Consider the following 21,407-nt stretch of genomic DNA (forward strand, 5'->3'; position numbering starts at 1 on the left):
TACACCGTCTTCAGACACTCAGAGCCACATAATAAAAGATGGACGAATTTTAGCAAACCTCCGTCCTACTATCGTTTTGAATTTTTGTTTGTAACGTCTAACTATTCGTCTTATTCAAAATATTATGAAATTATTACTTTTTTTTACTTACTTTATTATTAAAAGTATTTTAAGTATGACTTATCTTTTTTATATTTGTACTAATTCTTTAAATAAGATAAATAGTTAAACGTTGTAAGTAAAAAGTCAAAACGATATCTAATTTGGGACCGAGGGAGTACTAGCATGCCCCCCATAGTGTTCTTTTAGAGCCTATAAATTTCCCATGCTTCAAGCCGAAAAGAAAATAGCTGTAGCTTCCCTGGAAAGAAAAATAAACCTAAACTCTCTCTTTTTCTTTAATAGTAGAGCACAACATGGGAGGTCCCCACTAAAGTCTCAAACTCTCTTAGCTTAAGAGCAGCAGTTTTCTTTTTTTAAAAAGGAGAATTTTTAGAGGAATTTTGTAGGATTGGATTAATTATTGTAAAAAGCATGTGAATTTCTTGCATTCGAAGCAAGCCTTCAGTTTCCTGGTGGTCCAATATAATACCTAGATAAGGTGTATGTAGTGAATTTATTCCTAGGAGAATGTTAAACCAAATTGGTCCTCGGAAAAAAAGAATGATCATCTTAAAGTATGAACTCCAAATATGCCCTAAACTTGCGGCACAAGCTGAGTTTCAGTCGTATCACTGTAGCCCAATCACGACATATTATCATCTACTAAAAGGAATTCCCATAACCGAATCGCTGATCATGCTAGACAAACACTCCGATGACCAAAAAGACTACCAGCCAAGCGTTTTTTACACAGCAGCAAAAAAAAAAAATACACTTGCTTCTCATTACTCACAGATCCAAAAATGAAAAATGAAATAAAGAAAGAACAAAAAGAAAAGGAAGAAAAGAAAAGAAAAGAAAAGGAGGAGCATATCGTAGGTGTGCATGTCAGCAATGAAGGATTTGATTGCCAAGTAAGGCGGGTTGAGAGGGAGAGATGGTGGAGAGAATCAAAAAACCGCACCCCTGCGGCCACAAATCCATCTTGTGGCTCTCCACCCTCCTCCGTGGGCCCCACCACCTCCACCCCCCTCCCTCCCTCCTTAAAACTATCCCCAATCCCATCGCCTCGCTTGTGCGAATGAAAAGATTTCAAGAAATCCAACCAAAAATCTCGCGCTCTCCTCTCCTCCTCCTCCGCATGAGCTCATCGGCGTTGGCGTTGGCCTGTCGTCTCCGGGAGGAGTAGTGCAGGCGGCGGCGGGGAATTCCGAAACGGAGTTTGTTCGTTTTGGAGCGGAGTGGTGAGGTGAGTCGTCGAGATGGGGGAGTGCAAGGTGGGAGGAGGAGGCGGAGGCGGAGACTGCTTGATCAAGCTGTTCGGGAAGACCATCCCCGTGCCAGAGCCCGGCGCCTGCGCCGCCGGCGATGTTGATAAGGTTGGTGTGTTTTCTGGCGATCCTTTTTGTGTTTTGTAGTATCGTTTTGAGGGCTTGAGAATTCAAGCGATGTAGTACTATGTTGTGATCTGGTGATGTGGCGATCGGAATTAGCGGTCAGTTCGGGATAATTCGATTGGTTTGTTTTGCTTGGATAATGGGGAGTGATTTGATTGATTGATTAATTTTGGCCATTTCTTTGGTTTGAACATGATAATGGTGATCAACCGGGAGTCCATATATTGGTCGTGACTTATAAGGTTGTATATTAAATTGTTAATTGGTAATTAAAACGGTATAATCTTGAGTGTACATACATGCCTTATAAGTCTGAGGTTGGTGTGTTTCTTTGACTTTCTTATTATTTTTCTTTTCATTTTTGGGGATATCAATGTGAGTAGGCGTGTTTAGTTTCCATTAGCGAAAGAATCCTTCAAAAGTATCTTGTTTTTGCTTCGTTTCCATGCTTTCCTTAGATAGTATCAGTTAATAATACAGGAATTAGCTATCTGAAAGATGGAACCTTCTTGATGAGTTTCTAGACTGTGCAGACTGTTTCAATTAGGCCTTTTCCTCGGCCTTCCATGTTTTTTTTTTCTTTTTTGGATGAAAGCAGAGCTGCTTCTTTTCTTAGCCTACAGTACTACAAAAGTTTAGAGGCATATGTAACTAGATTTAACCAACACAAATTGCACAACTTTATTTTCATTTCCTAAGCTAGAGATCAGAACATGTGGCCTTACAAGCTATCAGTTACATAATCATATCCTCCAGTGTTTTACTAGATCAACTGAACAAACTGAAACAATGAACAAACTCTGTCACAGATCTTCCTGGTACAATAACCTGAACACAAAACTGTCCATGTGGGCTTATAGTTTCCAACTGAACAAAATTGCAAATTTAACACCCAAAAACTCATCAAGTTTCTTCACATGCTTGCAGGACCTTCAACACAGTGGCAGCAGCACGACTGAACCGAAAACTCAAGAGAACACCGTTCAAGACTCCACAAGTCCACCTCCGCAGCCAGAGGTCGTCGACACCGAGGACTCTTCAGCTGATAAGAACTCATCAGAGAATCAGCAGCAGCAGGGCGATACGGCCAACCAGAAGGAGAAGCTGAAGAAGCCTGACAAGATCCTGCCGTGCCCCCGGTGTAGCAGCATGGACACCAAGTTCTGCTACTACAACAACTACAACATCAACCAGCCGCGCCACTTCTGCAAGAACTGCCAGAGGTACTGGACAGCGGGTGGTGCCATGCGCAACGTGCCTGTGGGTGCAGGCCGACGCAAGAGCAAGAGCGTATCGGCCGCTTCCCATTTCCTCCAGAGGGTCAGGGCTGCTCTGCCCGGTGATCCTCCTCTCTATGCCCCAGTGAAGACTAATGGCACCGTTCTCAGCTTCGGCTCCGACCTGTCCACCTTAGACCTCACAGAACAAATGAAGCATCTAAAAGATAAGTTTATCCCAACAACCGGTATCAAGAACACCGACGAGATGCCAGTCGGTTTGTGTGCTGAAGGATTGTCGAAAACAGAAGAATCGAACCAAACGAACCTAAAGGAGAAAGTTTCAGCAGATAGATCTCCAAATGTTGCACAACACCCATGCATGAACGGAGGAGCCATGTGGCCATTTGGCGTGGCACCACCACCTGCTTATTACACTTCAAGCATTGCAATTCCATTCTATCCAGCTGCAGCAGCTGCTGTTGCTGCATACTGGGGCTGCATGGTTCCAGGAGCTTGGAACGCTCCATGGCCACCGCAGTCCCAATCCCAATCGGTTTCATCATCAAGTGCTGCTTCTCCAGTATCCACAATGACCAACTGCTTCAGATTAGGAAAGCACCCTAGAGATGGTGATGAGGAACTGGATAGCAAGGGTAATGGCAAGGTGTGGGTGCCGAAGACGGTTCGGATCGACGATGTCGACGAGGTGGCCAGGAGCTCTATCTGGTCGCTTATTGGGATCAAGGGTGACAAGGTGGGAGCAGATCATGGCAGAGGATGCAAGCTTGCAAAGGTTTTTGAGTCAAAGGATGAGGCAAAGGCATCAACTCACACAGCGATCAGCAGCTTGCCATTCATGCAGGGGAACCCGGCTGCCCTAACACGCTCGGTGACCTTCCAAGAGGGATCTTGACTTGAACAACGCCTTGGAAATTTTTATGCTGCCTTCTGCTGCTATAAAGACATAGCGTGATACAGCTGAAATTTTGTACATTAGAGGATTGTAAAGTAGGTATGGGAGATGGAGTGTCAGGGTGTATAACTTAACATAGCTACAAGCAAGCCCAGTAGCTGTATTAGATAACTTGTACATAGCTATGTGGGTTTGAGAAAGATAGGGAGAGCAAGTTCCCCTTATAATATGTAGATAAATAATATAATGATTTGAATATTTAGATCAAAAGGATTTCCTTTTGCAGTAGTATCTGAATAATTCGTCGCTGTCTGATTCCAGTGTATTAAACCAGTCCCACTGTAGCCCTGGAAATGTGATACTTTTCTGCATATATTCATCTTGTTTCCTATTTGTCTATTTCTTTCGGTATCAGGATTGGCAGAGACAGCAGAAACAGTATCCAAATTTTCTTTGTTCCCTTTATCTATATATCCTTTTGTTTCTCTCTCTCTTTTCCTGTGTTTCTTTCTACTTTTCAATTGAGATAATTGGATCGTGAAAGTGATGCAAAAAGTAGGGAAGGCACGAAAGAAAGCAAGAAAGCGATAGACAACTACTGGATGTCCCACTGACCTTAAATGTGAGAGCGGAATATATGTTATCTCCTTCACACATACTGCCGACTGTCCCGCAGAAAAAATCTAACCAATAAGAGAAGACGAACACAAAAAATAAAGTTTTAGGTCCGTGCAAATTTCCATGTGATTATCTGATTGGTGCACTTCAGTACTCAGCATGCGATCAGAAAAAGAAACATTATGTTCTGACAAAAGAACAATAGTTTCTGATTAAGCAAAATGTGATAATTACCATAGAATAATTAAGAACAAAAATGATAAAAATTCCATTCTCCATAAAACATTAAACTTCGAATAAACAGTATCAAAATATGGAAAAGCTAGCATGCAGTAATTGGTTCAGCTAGACATGTGTCTGTAACATATACAAATTTGTTTACATTATTTATTATTGCTTATATAAACATATTATGGATGGAAATGGACGAGAAGCTCTACCAATCATATCAAGAAACATATTACTGGTAGATACTCCTAAAATAAAGTCTCACATGCATTACAGAAAACATCTAAGCTTTGAAACGTTTTCAATACATGCATTATTACCACCATTCGACCTGCCTTTCACTCATTGACATCTGGTAGTGCCACTTCCACTTACACGGTTTTTTGAACGGAACTTCCACCTACACCATTGGCCAGCCAACTTACTAAGCCAGCATGTTTGACCTTAAATCAAAATTCCAATGTGCACCTTATTTCTAGTCTATATATTGCCAGGGCACCTTTTTTTTTGTCACCAACTCCCTCGGGAAAAAAGAAACAAAATGAAAACTTGGGGACACGTAATAAAAATTTGAAGGAAAAAATATGATTAAAGATTTTCTGACTAAGCATACTTATGATGATTAATCTCTGACCTTTATTCCTATTTGAGCAGCCTTCTAATGGTGTGAGGGCATGTTAAGTATGCAACTATGCATGTCGAGAAATATCTCATATATGATAGAACGTGACAGGAAAGTAATTAATCGTATTTTTCAAGTATTGGGTATGTATCATCTCTACCCTTGTGACTTTCGGCAGTGGCATGAAACAAATGAAATGACCCCTTTTGACATTTGAAGGTCAAACCCAATAAGCAGTTCCCTTTTTGGTGTCTACACACCAGTCACCAGTGGCAACAGAAACCTTAAGGACAATAGCTTTAATAATAAACTTTTGTGAGTGCACTTTCCCATCAAAGGCAAGTAACGCAAAGGTTGCACTAGAGTGCTGAAGTGACACATGGTCACTAGGAGAAACCTATTTTCTAGTTCAGATTAAATTTTAAAAACTCATCATGCATGCTTTTGCATACAATTATATGTATGAAGTCAAGCTTAATAAGAAATTTTTAAAAAGACAAAAAGGAAAATAATATGATAGTGAGATTTCAGCCTACCCACCATCGGGAGCATGATTAGAGCATTGAGCACGCCATCCTCAAAAACAGAAAACAAAGTATGCCGAGCAAACAATAACCCTCTTGAGTGTTTGGCTGCAAGCCTGCAACTGAACAAACAGAAGACAGTGAATTTCCATATTTCTCCATGAATGAACCAAAAAAAAAAGAGCTCGTTTCGATCTTATAATATTAGGTTGTATATAATCATTCGTAAAGTTCTTGTGGATCTGGAGGCATCAGATGACCTACACAAGATTCTAGTTAGTTCCAAGTAATTTCCACTAGGTTAGGCTTTTGATGATAGTACCCAAAACTACAACAGAATTTTTTTGTTCACAAAATCGAGTGGTTCATGGTTTCCCCATGTTTTCAAATAACATATCAAACAATTCAATATTCAGCTGTAAAAAGGTGTGACTTACATATTACTTAGTCACCTTGTCTGGTTTAAAGGTGGCTAGTACCCAAACCGTTACCACTGGTCTTCCCAAAACTCTGTAGCTAACAGTTAATGATTATGGGGATGATCATGTGATAATTCTTTTTAAAAGTAAACTAAAATTTATCACGTGAGATTTACACCTAATTTCTAAACAGTCAAATATATGTGGCATGTTATTATTGGACAGTAAAACAAAAATGGTGGGTATTAAAAAATGATGACTACTGAAAAATAATTTAATTTACCATTAATACATAAACATATGGAGAAAATACGAAGCGACTTGTTGACTTTCTTAGTGTACGAAGCATGGATCTTTTCACACTTAGAAAATGACAAGAATACTGTGGGTTTTTCTACAGTACTGTATTTGAAATGGTAGAAAAATATGGCATTAATTGCAATGGTCTCCATTTAAGATACTGTTGACACATCATAACCAGGTTTGAATTTTCAAGGTTGAACAACAAAAGTAAAAATGTAAAGATTTCTGAAAGTACCAAAGAAGAATAAAATATCAAGATCTTACCAATCATTTTCGCTTCGGTGGCATCATCATGGCTTAGATCTGGATATTGCATCATTTATGTGTAGCAAATTAAGATCATATATCCCCATGCCTCCTCATCCACACATGTATGAGTGGATATAAATGTTAGCTCAATCAATTTGTGTGGAAAATTTGCAGTATATATATGCAGAAGTGGGAAGAGATGGCACGAATGTGATGTCACATTTAAAACAAATGCGTCGACACATGTTTACACTGACCGCACTTGGAACTATGGTATGTAATACAAAATAAAATATGCCTTAAATCAGGATCCGTTAAGTATGCTAAGATGACAAAATTCATAACATTCCTGATGGTCAATCCTTAGAAAATGGATGATGAATGCCCATAAAGCTGGGAGTATACATATTTGGCACAAACATCAGCTGGGATTTTTCCTATCAGATTTGAGGTAGGCAGGCAGCCTTTTGAAACTGATTATCATCACTCTTCAGACGTACCCATCGTCTTCATTGGATTCTGCAACCACCTGAATCTGGCCCTCGCCTAACATTCCCATATGCAGAGAGTTCAAGAAGATCCATATCACGTCCTGCAGATATCAAACAAGTTACTTAGAAAGTTGGGTGATTAATTTTATGATCAATGATAGCTTCAGTAAAGGTGGAAAACTCAAGGTAGCCATACTACTCACCTGAGACCCTACAATAGGCACTCTTCTGTATGAGCTCAGATTTGGATAACTCTGTTTTGTTCCCTTTAGACCGGTTTACAGTAGCCTGTGGGAAAGAACCGACCGTGTCAAATGAGAAGGCTGTGCATCACAATTCACATAGGATCACATACTACTAGCAATGTTTTCCAACAAGATAACACACTACAGACAAGGTTTCATCGTAAACAATTTACGATTTCATTATTTCATCAATGCTCAATAGTAACAGGAAAATCATGAGTAACTTCTTTGTGACTGAAGAGAGGCGCAAATGTGCAAACAGGTGGGCCATCGGCATTACATAGGAAGCTTGTTTGTATCAATTAGTTAGAACCAGGTAGCACTCCCCATTACCTCACTCCGACAAACAATAAACTTAGCACAATTCTGTGTATGCACAAGTACAGTGGAGTGATCGATCAGGGTATGGAACTATAGAGACGCATGTACCTGCAAAACCTGGCAGTTCTCCAATGTGCTCTTCCCACCCTGTCCATTCAAAAAAGGATTAGTAATGCAACGCGTCAAATAAAATCATGTTCTAAGTTCTAACTAAGAACAGTACAATTAAGCGAATGAAAATGCAACATGAAGCACTGAAATCTCCCGGGGCTTTCACATCATCAATTCATCAGACATCAAAGTAAGAAAGTAGCAGCGTTACACGAACTCATTCATCAGTGTTGGAGTTGGGGTTTGGGACCTTGGAGTAGGGGACGATGTGGTCGTAGTCGTGGCAGAGGCATCCGGGGCAGCCGACGAGCTTGCGGAAGACGACGTTGCCGAGCGCGTCGCGGCGCCACCTCTCCGGGTCGCGCCCGGCCACCCGCTCCGCCTTCTCCCAGCACCGCTGCTTCACCACGTAGGGGAAGCTCCGCGGCTCCGACGACGACGCCGACGGCCGCGGCGCCGTGAGGAGCAGGCCGTCCAGCTCCTCCGCGACCGCGGCCACGGAGGCGGAGGAGGACCGAGGGGAGGTCGGCCGAGGCGTGGCCCCGAACAACGGCGGCGAGGGCGGCGCGTCGTGCCGCCGCCGGCGCAGCGGCTTCCTCCCCACCATTATCTCCCTATCTCCTCGGATTCGATGGTTTTTTTTCTTTTTTCTTTTTTTCCCTCTCCTATTTGGATTTCATGTGAGACTTACAGGTGGGGCCCACCGGATAGGATCGCCGTGGAGGCATTTCGTCGAGCAGGTTGCATGCTCGACCAGGACGGCGCCGCCGCCAATGATCTCAAATCTACCAAGTGAGCTTCGCCGCGTTCTTCGAGGAGCTCTCCCGTTGCAGTTCAGAAGCTACAGGCAATCGAAGATCATGTGAGTTGATGGCGATTTTTCTTTGTTTTCGGGCCACTTTGGATTGATGCCAATATATGCCATGTTAATTTTTTGGTAGTTTGAATAGTAAATATGATGGTTTGGTTCGAAACCAAATGAATGGTAATGCCCATATTTAATTTGGTAGTATAATTCTAGAATTTTCTGCATCATAACATAAAATTTGGATTCATGTGAAACCATGGGTGGTTTTAGTTCTTTGTGATGGGAAATTGACAAGTACCGGAAGTGTAGGAAATGTGTGCGTGAACTAACATTGGTCAGGTTGCGACAGCTGTGCCAAGACAACGGTTGTTTGGTTCATGTGTGTGCAGGTGATCGGAGTCCAGATGGATGCAAGGGTGGAGGTTGCTCCTTTTGTAATTCTTTTGAGATGCTCGGTGAGAGAGTTTCAGTGTGAGTTTGGAGTGTGTTTGCCCGAGAGGCTTTTGTATTAGGATTAGTTTGGAGTGTGTTTGTCCGAGAGATTTTAAGTTTGTGTTAATGTTCCTCTGAAGGTGTATGTTTGCTCCTAGTTGAGCGGTTATTTTGCATCACCTATGAATGAAATGATTTGAAGGATTTCGTTTTTGCCTTGTTCATTTAAATTCCGCTTGCAATTTGAACTTTGCGATGATGAGTTTTGCTATCTCCTCCTCACCTCTCTTCTAGTTTCGGGAATTCCTTTTCTCTTTCTCTTATAGTTTCGGGAATTCCTTCTCTCTTCTTTTCTAGATCCGGCTTCTCTAATAACCGCGGTTCTAGTAAGGATTTTGAGAAATCCGGCTTGATGAGTATTTTCGGGGGCAAGATTTGAATTGCTATATTCACCCCCCCTATAGCCGTTCTTGATCTTTCAATTCCAATTGGTATTAATCCAAACATATTACTTAGAAGTTAGAACTCTGCCCTACCAAATTATTGTAGTGCCAAAATATGTCTAGATTTTGACACTACTAATGTTTTAGTAGGGCACTAAACCAAACAAGCCCTTCATCTCATTTTCTCTGTTACTCTGTACATTCTAGTGATTAAATGGAATCTGTTGAACAAGAAAGATGATCTATTTTGGGCATCTCTAGTTAACAACAGTTCTTTGACTGCTGTCCTCTGTGCTTAAACACACACTAAATTCAAGCAGAATGTTCTGCCTGAAGGCTATATAGCTTTCTCGTCAGTATTGCCTAATCATGCCTACTCTTCTGCTAACTGAAGCATTCGACAGCCCAGGCTTTGATGTTTCCCAAACAATCATTGTACCCGTGACTAACATATGAGCAGATTTTCTTTGGACAAGAAACTCACAGAGAGCTGAAGATGATGTAAAGCAAATTATCTTCCTGTAGGCACTGAAGCCTGAAGACAATGTGTAGTGAACTATCTTCCTAATAATTAGGTCAGACAGTTCTGTCAAATTGTCCAAACTCAAAAAGAAAGAAAGAAAAATCAACCAAAGAACCACATAAATGACAGATTTTGCAGTGTTATCTCCAGATGTTACAAAGAAACGTGATGAGTAAACATTATATCATCTTTCTTCCTCGCCCCAAAAAAAGGCATTATATCTTTCCTCGTGATAGCAGAAACAAATCCAAATCAATCATGCCTCTGCAACCGTACAAAAACACAAGATGCCATTTATCCTTCAATATATTACAGCTTTGCACCTCAATTCGCAAGCAATCTGTGCCACTCATAAATAGTTTTGTTCTCTGAATGACCAAAAGATTAAGCATCACGACGAATATATTACACATCTTGCTAGGCTTGACAAAGCCCAAGAAGCCTAATCTAAAAATAAGCTGAGTAGTTTGCACTGTGACACAACAGTACAGCCAATAGCAGTAGTTGACAGTCCTTCTTCAGGCCTTAATACAGCACTGGAAGTAGCTCAGAAACGTCCTCCTTCCCTGCATCAGAAGTTCCAGTCAGAAACTCAGAGGCCACTAAAATCAGTTAATGTTACACAGAAGAATGCAGATATCTGCGGAATTAGTTTTTGCGCATAAGTTCATACTTGATGCTAAGTTTTATTTCCAAAAAAATGATGCTTTGAAAGTACCTGCATCTCAGAGTATGTAGAAGAATTGAATTGCAACTCAGAATTTTACATGTCAAATTGTCTCATGGAAAGAACTGTGATACTTTATTAAATACACTTATTGACAATTAATTTCTCCAGTTCCGCAAGCAATAGCATAATCAAATACATATTTTTTCTAAGACACCACCAACCTGTGGCAGACTTTACTTAGTTGTTAGTCACTAAATCCAAGTGTTCCCGTGGGTACTTTGCATCTTTTTATTACGTGTTAAGAGTTGCTTATCTATCAACCGATTCAAATCATTATTAGTTCCTTCTAATCATCTTTCGGCCACCAAGATGCTTAATATATTAATTGGTTGTACTCTGGACTATGCATAATGCATATCAGTACAGGCTTACAGCCTTTAAAAGGCAAACAGATATGAGGATATCATGCATTTGATTTACAAAATATGAGTATTTGTCCTTGCCAATCATTTGATCGAAGCAGTGCACTATATATGTATATGCATAAAGCTGGAATGGCCGGTGATATGACTTCATATATACTCCTATTCGCCAACCCACCTATAGCTGTTGAACTGACTCCACTGTGCATGCTGATCCAGTACAAGGTTATAGGTCACCACCTCTAAATTGTTTAAATATATGTATTAGTTGATCAGCTAACTGCTTACCCGTGATTAATTCTAGTAATTCAGGAGACGTTAAAACATGGTATTTTCTAAACTATATGTCCAATAGCTTCTCAAATTTTCTATCGTCTGTCATTCTTCTCCCTGTTGACATCTTACAAGAACAAGCTAGAGCTGCCTAGGTAAAATAACCAGGCAAATGCAGTTACAGAATGGCTGCATCAGCTTGTAACCTTCTCCTCTCCTCGGATCCTGTCCTAGCCTTCTCTTGTTACTCCAGGGAAAAAAATGTCTAGACATTAATATTTGCATGTTGATTCTACAGCTCCAGGACAGCAGTACTACTAATCTACTGTACTGCAGTAATGCAGTCTGCACATTCAAACGCTCTCCACCGTCCACGGTAAAAACAATTCATGATCCATGCCTTGGAATAAGAGTTTGACCGACAAAGCCTCACGCGGTTGCTGTTCTCTAGCGTAGGGATTAAGAAACATGCAAAATTATTTACAGTATTATCTTCGAAATCTGTTTCAGTGTTAGGAAATGAAGCTTCTACAGTGGTGCTGCCCTCTGAAAGTGCTCTGCTTGTGCTTTGTTTTTACATGCCACAATGCTAGTAGTACTACATTTCAAGAACTGGATTTGTCCACTTGTTATTTTTTTATTTATCCCCTTTCCTTTTAACAATTTGACTTGTACTACTATCAGTTAAAGCCAATCTTGTACTGGTCGTATCAAACAAAAGAAAGATCAAATCTTTGCACTCCATGATTCAGCTAAAGACCGCACAAATCGAAAGACAAAGCATTTTTACGATCCAGAAATGAAATGGGTTTTAATGAGATCATGTAAATCCTCATTGACCGTTAGATGACATGACAGTAAAGTCGTGACTTAATTCCAAGAATAATAAAAAAAAGAGAATCAAATCAAAACCGGGTAGGCTATCAGGGCGAATGAGCCTTACCGTCGGCGAGCCGTGGCGGCCATGGAGTTGCCGGTGGCGGTGGTCGTCGGCCGGCCGGCCGAGGTTGGCCTTGGCGGGCTTCTGCTGCGGCTGCGGCTGCTGCTGCTTCTGCTGGGCGAGGAGGTCGTCGTCGCCGCCGAGGCTGGTGCGGGAGAGCTCCTTCTTGTTCTGCTTCCGCATCTCGCGGATCTTGGAGAAATCCATGGAGTAGTCCGGCAGCGCGCCGTTCTTCATGTCCCAGTCCCCGAACGCCGGCACCGTCATCCACCCGTTCCGGCCGCCCGCCGCCGCCGCGCCATGCCCCTGCTCACACACGCGCGCAAGAACGCAGCGAAAGATTCAGACAAGAAACAGCAGGAACGAGAAGAGAAGAAGGGTTCGTTTCAGGGAATTGAGATGGAAGCCGTTCTTGGCAGTTTCTTACCCCCTTGATGTTCTCCATGGTGGTTTGCTGGATAATGATGATCTCTCTCACGCAGCCTCGCAAAACGCAACTGATCTCTCTAGATTATCTCTAGAATATCTTCTTCCTCCTGGATGGCAAGCTGCCAAGCTGAGCAGTGCTCAACTTGTCTTGGAGGTGGTAGCGAAGAATGTGTGGCGACTGGAGAGAAGAAAGCGATAGAGCTGTACTTATATGTTGACGAAGAATGAGGAGAAGAAAAAAAAATTGATGTTTGCGCAGCTCACCAGCTGGTCATGAGCTAACAGTACTACTAAGTGATTGCTTAAGAGTTAATCACTCAGCTTAACAGCTGAGATTAGAAGCTGCATTACTGCTCTTCGTACACCACGCGTCCCCGAAGGCCCGAAGGCTACAGCTGGTGATGCATTGATGTGTGTGAACAGTGAAGCTGGGGATACTAGGATGGGCCCACTTGTCAGGTGGGCCCGTGACCTACCCACAGCTTCTTCTCTCTTCACATCACACGGCATTACGCTGCGAAAATTCAGTGGATCGCAGCTCTAACTCCTTGCTAATTGGGGGCGCCAGCGAATGCGTCTTTTTCTTGCCCAACTCACAAGCTTTGCAGCTTGCAAAAGAAAGAAATGCTCATGTCCACATCGGTTTCCTAATGCATTCTCCCTTTCAGATTCATGTGCAGGTTTCAGACAGATTCTTGGTTTTTTCCTGTGTCAATTCTAGGAGAAGAGAGCACTGCGAAGCGAATTACCAAAAGTGTAATGGCTGGTATTTATCATCTTGATAGCCTGTCAACAGCAAACGTAATGAGTGTATATGTTCTGATTGGAAAGATTTCCATCATCTGAAAATGCTGGATATGCATGTAAGCAATATTCTTCAGCAATCATGCAACAGAGATGGCCTTGATTCGAGCATTTGTCCTGAGTCCTGACACTTCTTCTCACAAATATTGGTGATGAATTCGGTTGTAAAGGTTGTCAGCCATTGTTTGTTGGGAACTGAATATGCTTAGAGAACACTGTCGTTTTCAGAAATGTATATTGGGTGTTTTTACTTCCATAATGACACGTACCGCTACAAGTTAGTACTACATGAAAAATATTGCAGAAAGATTTCCCTTTGGTTGTTAGGAATCTTTTTGCTCATTATTGAGGAGCACTTTTGCAGCCCTCAAAAGTGTTCATCTTCAACAAACTACTATGGTTGGCATCAACTAAAAAGTATAACTTCTCACTATATCATATACTTATGATGCTTATCTCTCATTTCTTATTTACATGTAAGTACATTGGTGTCTCTTCTCATTATTTCTTATTGATCTTTCTTTTTTTTCCATTTTTACTATCATAAGAGGGGCGAGCTTCTATAAACGTGGGGAACTATGATGGGAGATCATAGTGAAGCTCTGAGGCATTTTGGTGTGCTAAGAGTTGCTCTGGAGTAAGAAAAACATATAGAATGATTATACAAGTTCGGTTCTCTAGCTGCATAATATCCCCACTCGTGTGATTCATTAGAGAGACTAACTTTCAAGCATACGGTAAATTAGGGTTGGCTCCTATGCAAGAGGAATTAATATTTCATGTTCATTGTGATTGTTGGGAGATAACTTAAATGGGATTGCAAGCGGACCTTTCAGGTCAATGCGGTAATATTAAAAAAAGTGAGATTTTGACTCCCTCCAACTATTTTTTAAGAATAAATTGTGAGTTTGTTGTTATTGAACACGGGACACACTCATTATCGAGTGTATCTCTTGGTAATGTATCGATAATTTATATTGCAGTATAGTAGAGACTAGGGATAAAAACGGATCAGAAACGGACGGAAACTAGCTTTATCATATTCGTTTTCATATTTTTTTTCGGAATCGGAATCGTAATCGAAAACTCGGATACGTAAATGAAATCGAATATTATCGAATACAGATACGGAGCGAATACGAGACGGAACGAATACGGTAACGAATATTTACCGGTATATAAAAACCTCTCAAATTGAGTTTCTTGATTAAGGAAGAGATATCGCTTATTATTTTATTTCAACATCTCCAACATTTATATCGTCAATTTTGTAGACGGTCCCACAACCGTATGTGAAAATCGATTTTCATGATTGTTCCTCTAAGAGAGCCATATACAAATATGATTATCATTTTCTATTCCCAAGACCTTTTACTAGATGTATAACTTACTTACCATTGTATAAATTGGAGATATTATTTATTTTACTTCACATCTTCGAAACTTGTAATGTTTGTATTATACTTTAAATTCTTTCAAATACAAATGTTATAAACTACAAAGTGGTAGATCTCGTTGAGCCCTACAATTTTAATATGGAACACATCTCCATCAGATATCGTTTGAATGGTAGATCTGAGATTTTGTAAAAATTAATATGGTATATTATAATAAATATTTAGACCCTTAAATGACCTCAAATAATAAAATAGTCAATAATAAAGTTGTAGATCTCATCGAGCTCTACAATGTTGAATATAAAATTTGTCTTCATCTGATTCCGTATGAAAAAGTTATGTATATATACGTGTTTTTTCTAAAATTTGCTCAATGTCTGTGGATATCCGAAAAAAATTCCGGATAATTTTTGACCGTTTTTCGATTCCGATGGATAATACCCTTACTATATTCGTTTTCGTTTCCGAGAAAAAAATATCCAAATTCGTTTCAGAATCCAAGAATTTCCGGATAATTCCGACCGAAACTATCTAAATCCAAAAAATGGTCCGGACGGACGAAAACTATCCGAACCAGTTTCATCCCTAGTAGAGATAAATATAGCATCTTTGATTTCTTTAATGAAAACATCCAAGTTATGATTGAGGATAAGGAAGGTCACCAAATCGACAGCAGCAAGCCCCGGTGCCACGTCCTCTCGTTCTTTAGATGATTTCTCCTCGTAAAAATAGTTTATGGCGATGGCGATCGGCAGCCATGCTCCTTTGCCTAAAACAGCGATAGCTTCATTGCTGGCTTGCTGCATTGCTCGCCGAAAGTCAGGTGCCACTACTCTAAAATCCCTTCTGAAATCAACCATTATACTCTAATAGAAGATTAGATGATATTCTATTTCTGCCTGTCACCGTTTTGTGCGTAAAAGTTCGATTTTTTGCTACTGCTTCTCCCATCCCATAAAAAAAACTTATACTAGATGTGACACATCCTATTACAGTACTACGAATTTAGTCATACATATAGGGCAAGTTTGGTTTGAGGCCAAAACGGACCTTACCAATATTTGGCCAAAGGTACAATTTAGCATGGCCAATATTTGACAAGGCCAAATTGTGTTTGGTTAAGGGCCAAAACTAACCTTGCCAATTTTTGGCTAAACCAGGTTTGGTTTGGTGCCAACTTTTGTGTGCAGCGTGGAATACATATGGCCGATGTGCCACTGCCAAAGCCTGCGTAGGAGTTCAAATTTCAAGCCCGCACTTCGGCTCCCATCAATGACGTTACCGATTCTTTCTCTTCAGGCCGGCCGATATTTGGATCCAAACCAAATTTGTGTTCCTACTGTTTATGTGTCCCATAAATTGGTAAGCCAAATATAGGCCATGAACCAAACTGGCCCCTATTCAAATTCATTGGGCTAGAATACGTCACATACAGTTTTAGATTTTTTTTTTAGACATAGAGTAATACTCTAATCAAATATTAGATGTCCATTCTAAAGTAAACAAACATAATATCGAATGTGACACCTACTCTTAGTAGGACCACGAATCTGGATATGATGTGTGATATTTGGCACCGGTTTGTTTAACTGACGGTGAGTAGTTGTAAAACTTGAAATGGAAAATATACTTTTATAGATATTAAAATGCTTTTTAAAGCCCAGGTCCAGCCCAGCCCATTGAGGGCTGGAAACGTCCGATCGAACCGGATCACTTTCACTTTCCTCCAAGTCCCGTCTTCCTTCCCGCGGCCACACTCCCGCCGCCCCGCCGTCCGCTGGAGTACGCTGTACGCCGACGAGCCCGCGGCAGAAGGCACAGGTGAACTGCCGCTACTCCGGCCGCGCTATAAACATTTCACCAAAAAAAAATCAGTGAGCTATAAACAAATACTGATGTCATAGGCTGTTTTTAGGTGTTAAAATAAATAACTTCTTGCGTCTTTTGTATTCTACAGCTCTTAATGTACTGATTGTTATGCATCCAAGAAGGACATGCAGTTGGTCTCACATTGTAATTCCGGTGGCATTGGAAACTGATGTTCACCATGGGGATGATAGTAAAGACAGAGTTGGATCAACTACAGTTAAGTGTGATCCATGCATTCCTCCACTGCTTCTTAGCTTCCCTCAGGACCAATGATGGGAGATCATATCCATTTTAGAACTACTCCCTCTGTTTCAAAATGTTTGACACCGTTGACTTTTTAACATATGTTTGACAGTTCGTCTTATTCAAAAAAAATTATGAAATATGTAAAACAATATGTGTATATGAAAGTTGTCGGTGACATGGGACCGGGGGTATCGTGACTAGAGGCTTGGGTAGCCGCGGTCACCCACATGGCCAGACCCCCTCGGGGGGGGGGGGGTCGGGCCCGAGGATGACGTGGCCACCCCTCCCTCTGTCTCCCCGAGGGGTCGGACCGCTCCCGTTTCGGCCCCGAGGGCTGGGGCGCCCCCGTTTCGGCCCCGAGGGCTGGGGCGCCCCGACCCCCTGTGGTTTTGGCGCCACGCGTGTGGGTTAGGTGAGCACAGCGTGGCTCACATAACCGCATTTATAGCAGGATTGGACGAGCGCACCACGCCGCATTTAATGCGGCGCAGCGCACGCTTATCCGGTCCGTGACCGGTCGCGGTGTGTGACCGATCACAGACCGGTCAGATCGCGGGTTAGGTGGCAACAGGCGGCCTGTCACACGCCTCGCCCCGTCCCGTCGGAATGATGAGAGCTTCCTGGCTCTCGTCCCTAGCCGGAGCCGGCGTGCTAACTCCTGGAGTTGGTATGTCAGTCCCGGTCAGATCCATTCCAGGCTTCAGCGCAAGTATGGCAAGGAAGTCGCTGGCCATTAAATGAAGGTTGAAATGGACGTCCACCGGGAAAGCAGGCGAGCGGGGCAGGAGGCGTGTACTCTGCTTGTCAGAGGTCACTTCCGGCTGTAGACTAGCCCTCATTGTAAAAAGCATGTTTCCCTTCTTAGACAGCTAGAGGCCCATGTGGTGACCCCTGACCAGATAAAAAGGAGGCCCAGGCCTAGGAGAGAAAAAAAGAAAGAGGGAGAAAAGAAAGAGGAAGAAAAAAAGAGGAAGGAGGGTTGGGACTTTGGGGAATGGGTTCTAGAGCCTGAACTCTCTCTCCCTCTCCGGGGCGCTCTGTATTCCTTCACGCACAGATCCACCAGAACACAGGAGTAGGGTGTTACGCTTCTCAGCGGCCCGAACCTGTCTACGTCGCCCGTGTCTTGTGCACTTCCTCTCTCGCTGACGTTCCTCAGATCGAGGGCGAAGAACCTCACTTAGCTCCCCCGGCCGAACCGGCAAAGGGGGGCCTGCGCGGTCTCCCGGTGAGGAGCCCCACGCTCCGTCAAAAGTATATTTAACAATGAATCAAATGATATGAAAAGAATAAATAATTACTTAAATTTTTTGAATAAAACGAATGGTCGAACACGTACTAAAAAGTAAATGGTGTCAAACATTTTGAATCGGAGGGAGTACAACATTGGACTGCTCGGAAGGGCTCCTGAACTACGAAGCCATCATCAATCCAGAAGGGTATGTGGCACTGTAGCGTTGACACTGCTGAAGATGTTAAAGCGGGCATGAATGGAAGATAGATAGGCGTGCGAATGCTGGTAAATTTACGCACATCATGGTCAGGTGTGGTTGTCGTCAGTACTGGATGTGTTTATCTAGAGTAATGCTAATTTTGTAAACTGATGATGTGTATTGCACCATCAGTCTGCAATCGTTGAAGCATAGCATTTTTACTTGTTCCAACTTCCAAGCATCCATGTGTACATCACCAGTCTCACTGTACATGATACCTTGTTTTCAGGTTGGCTCCTATGCAAGAGGAATGCTTCTTGTTCATTCTCAATGCTTGGAGAGAAAACACTCCTATATTGCAAGCAGGCTTATCAGGGTCAATGTGGTGATATATCAACTATTTATATTGCAGTACAGCGAGAAAACGCACATGGGTTTTTCGGCTAGCTTCATAAGATGGTGGGCTAGACGACTTGGGTTCAAAGCCTCACCCTTTCTAATTATTTGATATTAGGTCATTCCCTAATATTCGCATTTTTTTTATATTGCAGTACAACATAGACAAATATTATATCTTTGCTTTTTTTAATAGAAACATCCAAGTTGTTATTGGGGCCTAAACTACCACAGGCAGTTCAGTTGGGCCTAATTCTGGTGGCCGCCTGGACAAGTGCTATATTGTGAAATCATATTCATACCTTCAGGAAACAATGATACATCCAGATATCAGAGATGGATGATGATTGGCAAAGGAATATGATCTTGCAATCATTTGTGAACATGCGGGACAAAACAAATGATGGACAGCTGAAGATAAGCAAACAAAATAAAATAAAACAGGGTTTCTCTGACATACTAGCATCTGTTCGAATCTTGAAGTTCGATGAAAAAACATGTCTAGTTTGATGAATAAACAGTTGAAATGGCAGGAAACGTGTGTGTGCAGTTCTTGCATAGGGAGTACCCTGTCGTGCTGGGATGTAGTATGCAGTTTTTCGTCTGGTAGTTAACAATTAGCTCAACGAGAAATCATGCCAACGAAATGGTCAACATGTATTCGAGTTGTTGGACGTCATGTTCAGAAACACAACCGGTTCTCGATTAAAAAAAAATCAGACGGTAGCATATCTTAACAGCGCGTTTTGAGCTAACTAGGAATTGACGTGTTCGCAGCCGAATTTAGCGAAAACGACCACAACAATTTCTTAAACTGATTGGTAATTGTATCATGCCAGCTTCGTTTGGCCTGTAACAGCGACGTGAATGCACACACGCATAGTGAGAAAAGGAGAAACCATGACATCTTCAGAGAACTGGTAATCTTCTTCAGAAAAAAAAATGGCGTAACCAAGAAACAACCAAAGAACCGGACAGCAATTCAATCAAACTACGAATGCTTTATAATTCGCTATTTCCATTGCCAATATCGTCTTTGTAAAGAAGATATAATCATCATTATATATGCACATGATTAATTAAGGGGGTAATAACAAAAAGGAGAAGAAAACAAAGAAGTGATCAAAAAAGAATCTGATGAACAGAATCATCATCATCAAGAATCAGGCGTCCTGGGAGTAGAAGTCGATGATCTCCTTGAGGTCGAGGTGGAGGAGGGAGGAGGAGGAGCGGTCGTGGTGGCCGGCGAGCCAGAGTATGTGCTCGAAGAGGATGGCGTCGACGTCGACGAAGAGCGCCGCCTTGCTCTCCTCCTTCCTCACCGCCGTCTCCAGCAGCAGCCGGAACGGGTAGGTGTCGAGCACCAGCTGGTCGACGGAGAACACCCGCCGCTCCTTCCCGACGACGACCGTCGTCGTCACCGCCGCCGGAGACGGGCCGTCGTCGCCGTCGTCGAGGGAGCGGTAGCCGATGCGGGACGGCGAGGCCGACGGCCACCGGAGGAACACGCAGCAGCCGGCCATCTCGAACGAACTCTCCTCTCTTGATGAGCTTTTCTTGCGGCTCTAATGGCGGCGTCGCGGGGATGGGACTGTGGAAGGAAGAGTGGAGAGGGAGCGAAGTCTCTCGTTTATAACAAGGGGGAGTGGAGGTTGAATGAACCGTTGGAGGTGTTTTTTTGCAGATCAGACCTGCATCTTCTCATGATTTACCGTATAACCCATACTGGAAGGGAGAGAATTGAGAGCTGGTATAATAGCAGATTATAAGCTAGCTATAAGCACATATTGAGAAGATAGATGAGGACAGAAAATAGCAGCATGCTACAAATTTGTAGACAGCCGCAACACAAACTATAAGACGTAATATGTATATGATAGGTAGCCCACTACTACAAGACTAATACTACTCTCTCCATCCCATAAAAAATCCAATCCTAGCATCTCAAGGTGGAATTAGTGGAGAGTAAGAATAACTAAAATGCTCTTAATCATTAAAAAATTAGTAAGAGTGATAGATAGTTAAAGGGTATTGAAGGAATAAAACTTCTCGTTTTTCGTGCTAATATTAAGTAGGATGGTATAAGTTAGTTTTTTATGGAACAAAATTTAAACTCTAGAAGTTTAGTTTTTTTAAGATGGAGGGAGTATTAAGCTTGCTGGAGAGAAAGCTAACATCAAGGGGATATATGTAATTTAGTGAGAAACAGAGGGGTTTTACTGAAAATGTTTGCAATGATGTGCGTTCCATCGGATGCTACTGCGTCGTCTCGGGATAGCCGTTGGACCTGGACAATAGATGATGGAAAGCGACGTCGTGGTGGACCCGGTCACTTGAGCCTCCTTCTTCTTCTGCTCCCTGCAAATCTCACGAGTCCGTAACATTACATGACTCGGCCCGAGAGTTTCACCACGGACAGTAAACAAACAACAGCTCAACGGAGAGAGGTGAACAAATCAGGAACATGTGTGCAGCAAGCGACACCGGCACGGAGGCGGGCACGACGATTACGATGCCGATCAACTTGGGGTACTCACACGGTTGACGGCCTGACGCGGT

General features: G+C 42.2%; 4 protein-coding genes and 1 long non-coding RNA gene across 5 annotated transcripts; 1 reads left to right on the top strand and 4 right to left on the bottom strand.

Moving 5' to 3' along the window:
* The first annotated feature begins 1,177 nt into the window (after positions 1-1,177).
* Positions 1,178-3,902, top strand: LOC4331765 (cyclic dof factor 1). Its single transcript, XM_015776308.3, has 2 exons — positions 1,178-1,481; positions 2,427-3,902. Exons 1-2 carry the CDS (start codon positions 1,365-1,367, stop codon positions 3,630-3,632), a joined length of 1,323 nt encoding a protein of 440 aa, XP_015631794.1. The 5' UTR covers positions 1,178-1,364; the 3' UTR covers positions 3,633-3,902.
* On the bottom strand, positions 3,039-6,751 carry LOC136355617 (uncharacterized). Its single transcript, XR_010739948.1, has 4 exons — positions 6,611-6,751; positions 6,062-6,134; positions 5,641-5,746; positions 3,039-4,315 (listed from the first exon to the last, which is right to left on the bottom strand). It is a non-coding gene; the product is annotated as an uncharacterized lncRNA (long non-coding RNA).
* Positions 6,752-6,795: 44 nt separating this feature from the next.
* LOC4331767 (uncharacterized) lies at positions 6,796-8,396 on the bottom strand. The gene is made up of 4 exons (XM_015776309.3): positions 8,014-8,396; positions 7,761-7,799; positions 7,290-7,374; positions 6,796-7,187 (listed from the first exon to the last, which is right to left on the bottom strand). Exons 1-4 carry the CDS (start codon positions 8,368-8,370, stop codon positions 7,105-7,107), a joined length of 564 nt encoding a protein of 187 aa, XP_015631795.1. The 5' UTR covers positions 8,371-8,396; the 3' UTR covers positions 6,796-7,104.
* A 1,846-nt stretch (positions 8,397-10,242) lies between these two features.
* Positions 10,243-12,883, bottom strand: LOC4331768 (uncharacterized). Its single transcript, XM_015772816.3, has 3 exons — positions 12,702-12,883; positions 12,278-12,580; positions 10,243-10,535 (listed from the first exon to the last, which is right to left on the bottom strand). Exons 1-3 carry the CDS (start codon positions 12,717-12,719, stop codon positions 10,488-10,490), a joined length of 369 nt encoding a protein of 122 aa, XP_015628302.1. The 5' UTR covers positions 12,720-12,883; the 3' UTR covers positions 10,243-10,487.
* Positions 12,884-19,829: 6,946 nt separating this feature from the next.
* LOC4331769 (uncharacterized) lies at positions 19,830-20,455 on the bottom strand. Its single transcript, XM_015774410.3, has one exon. It carries the CDS (start codon positions 20,369-20,371, stop codon positions 20,012-20,014), a length of 360 nt encoding a protein of 119 aa, XP_015629896.1. The 5' UTR covers positions 20,372-20,455; the 3' UTR covers positions 19,830-20,011.
* Positions 20,456-21,407: the final 952 nt, after the last annotated feature.

Source organism: Oryza sativa, chromosome 3 (assembly GCF_034140825.1).
Source record: "Oryza sativa Japonica Group chromosome 3, ASM3414082v1".
Lineage (NCBI taxonomy): Eukaryota > Viridiplantae > Streptophyta > Magnoliopsida > Poales > Poaceae > Oryza > Oryza sativa.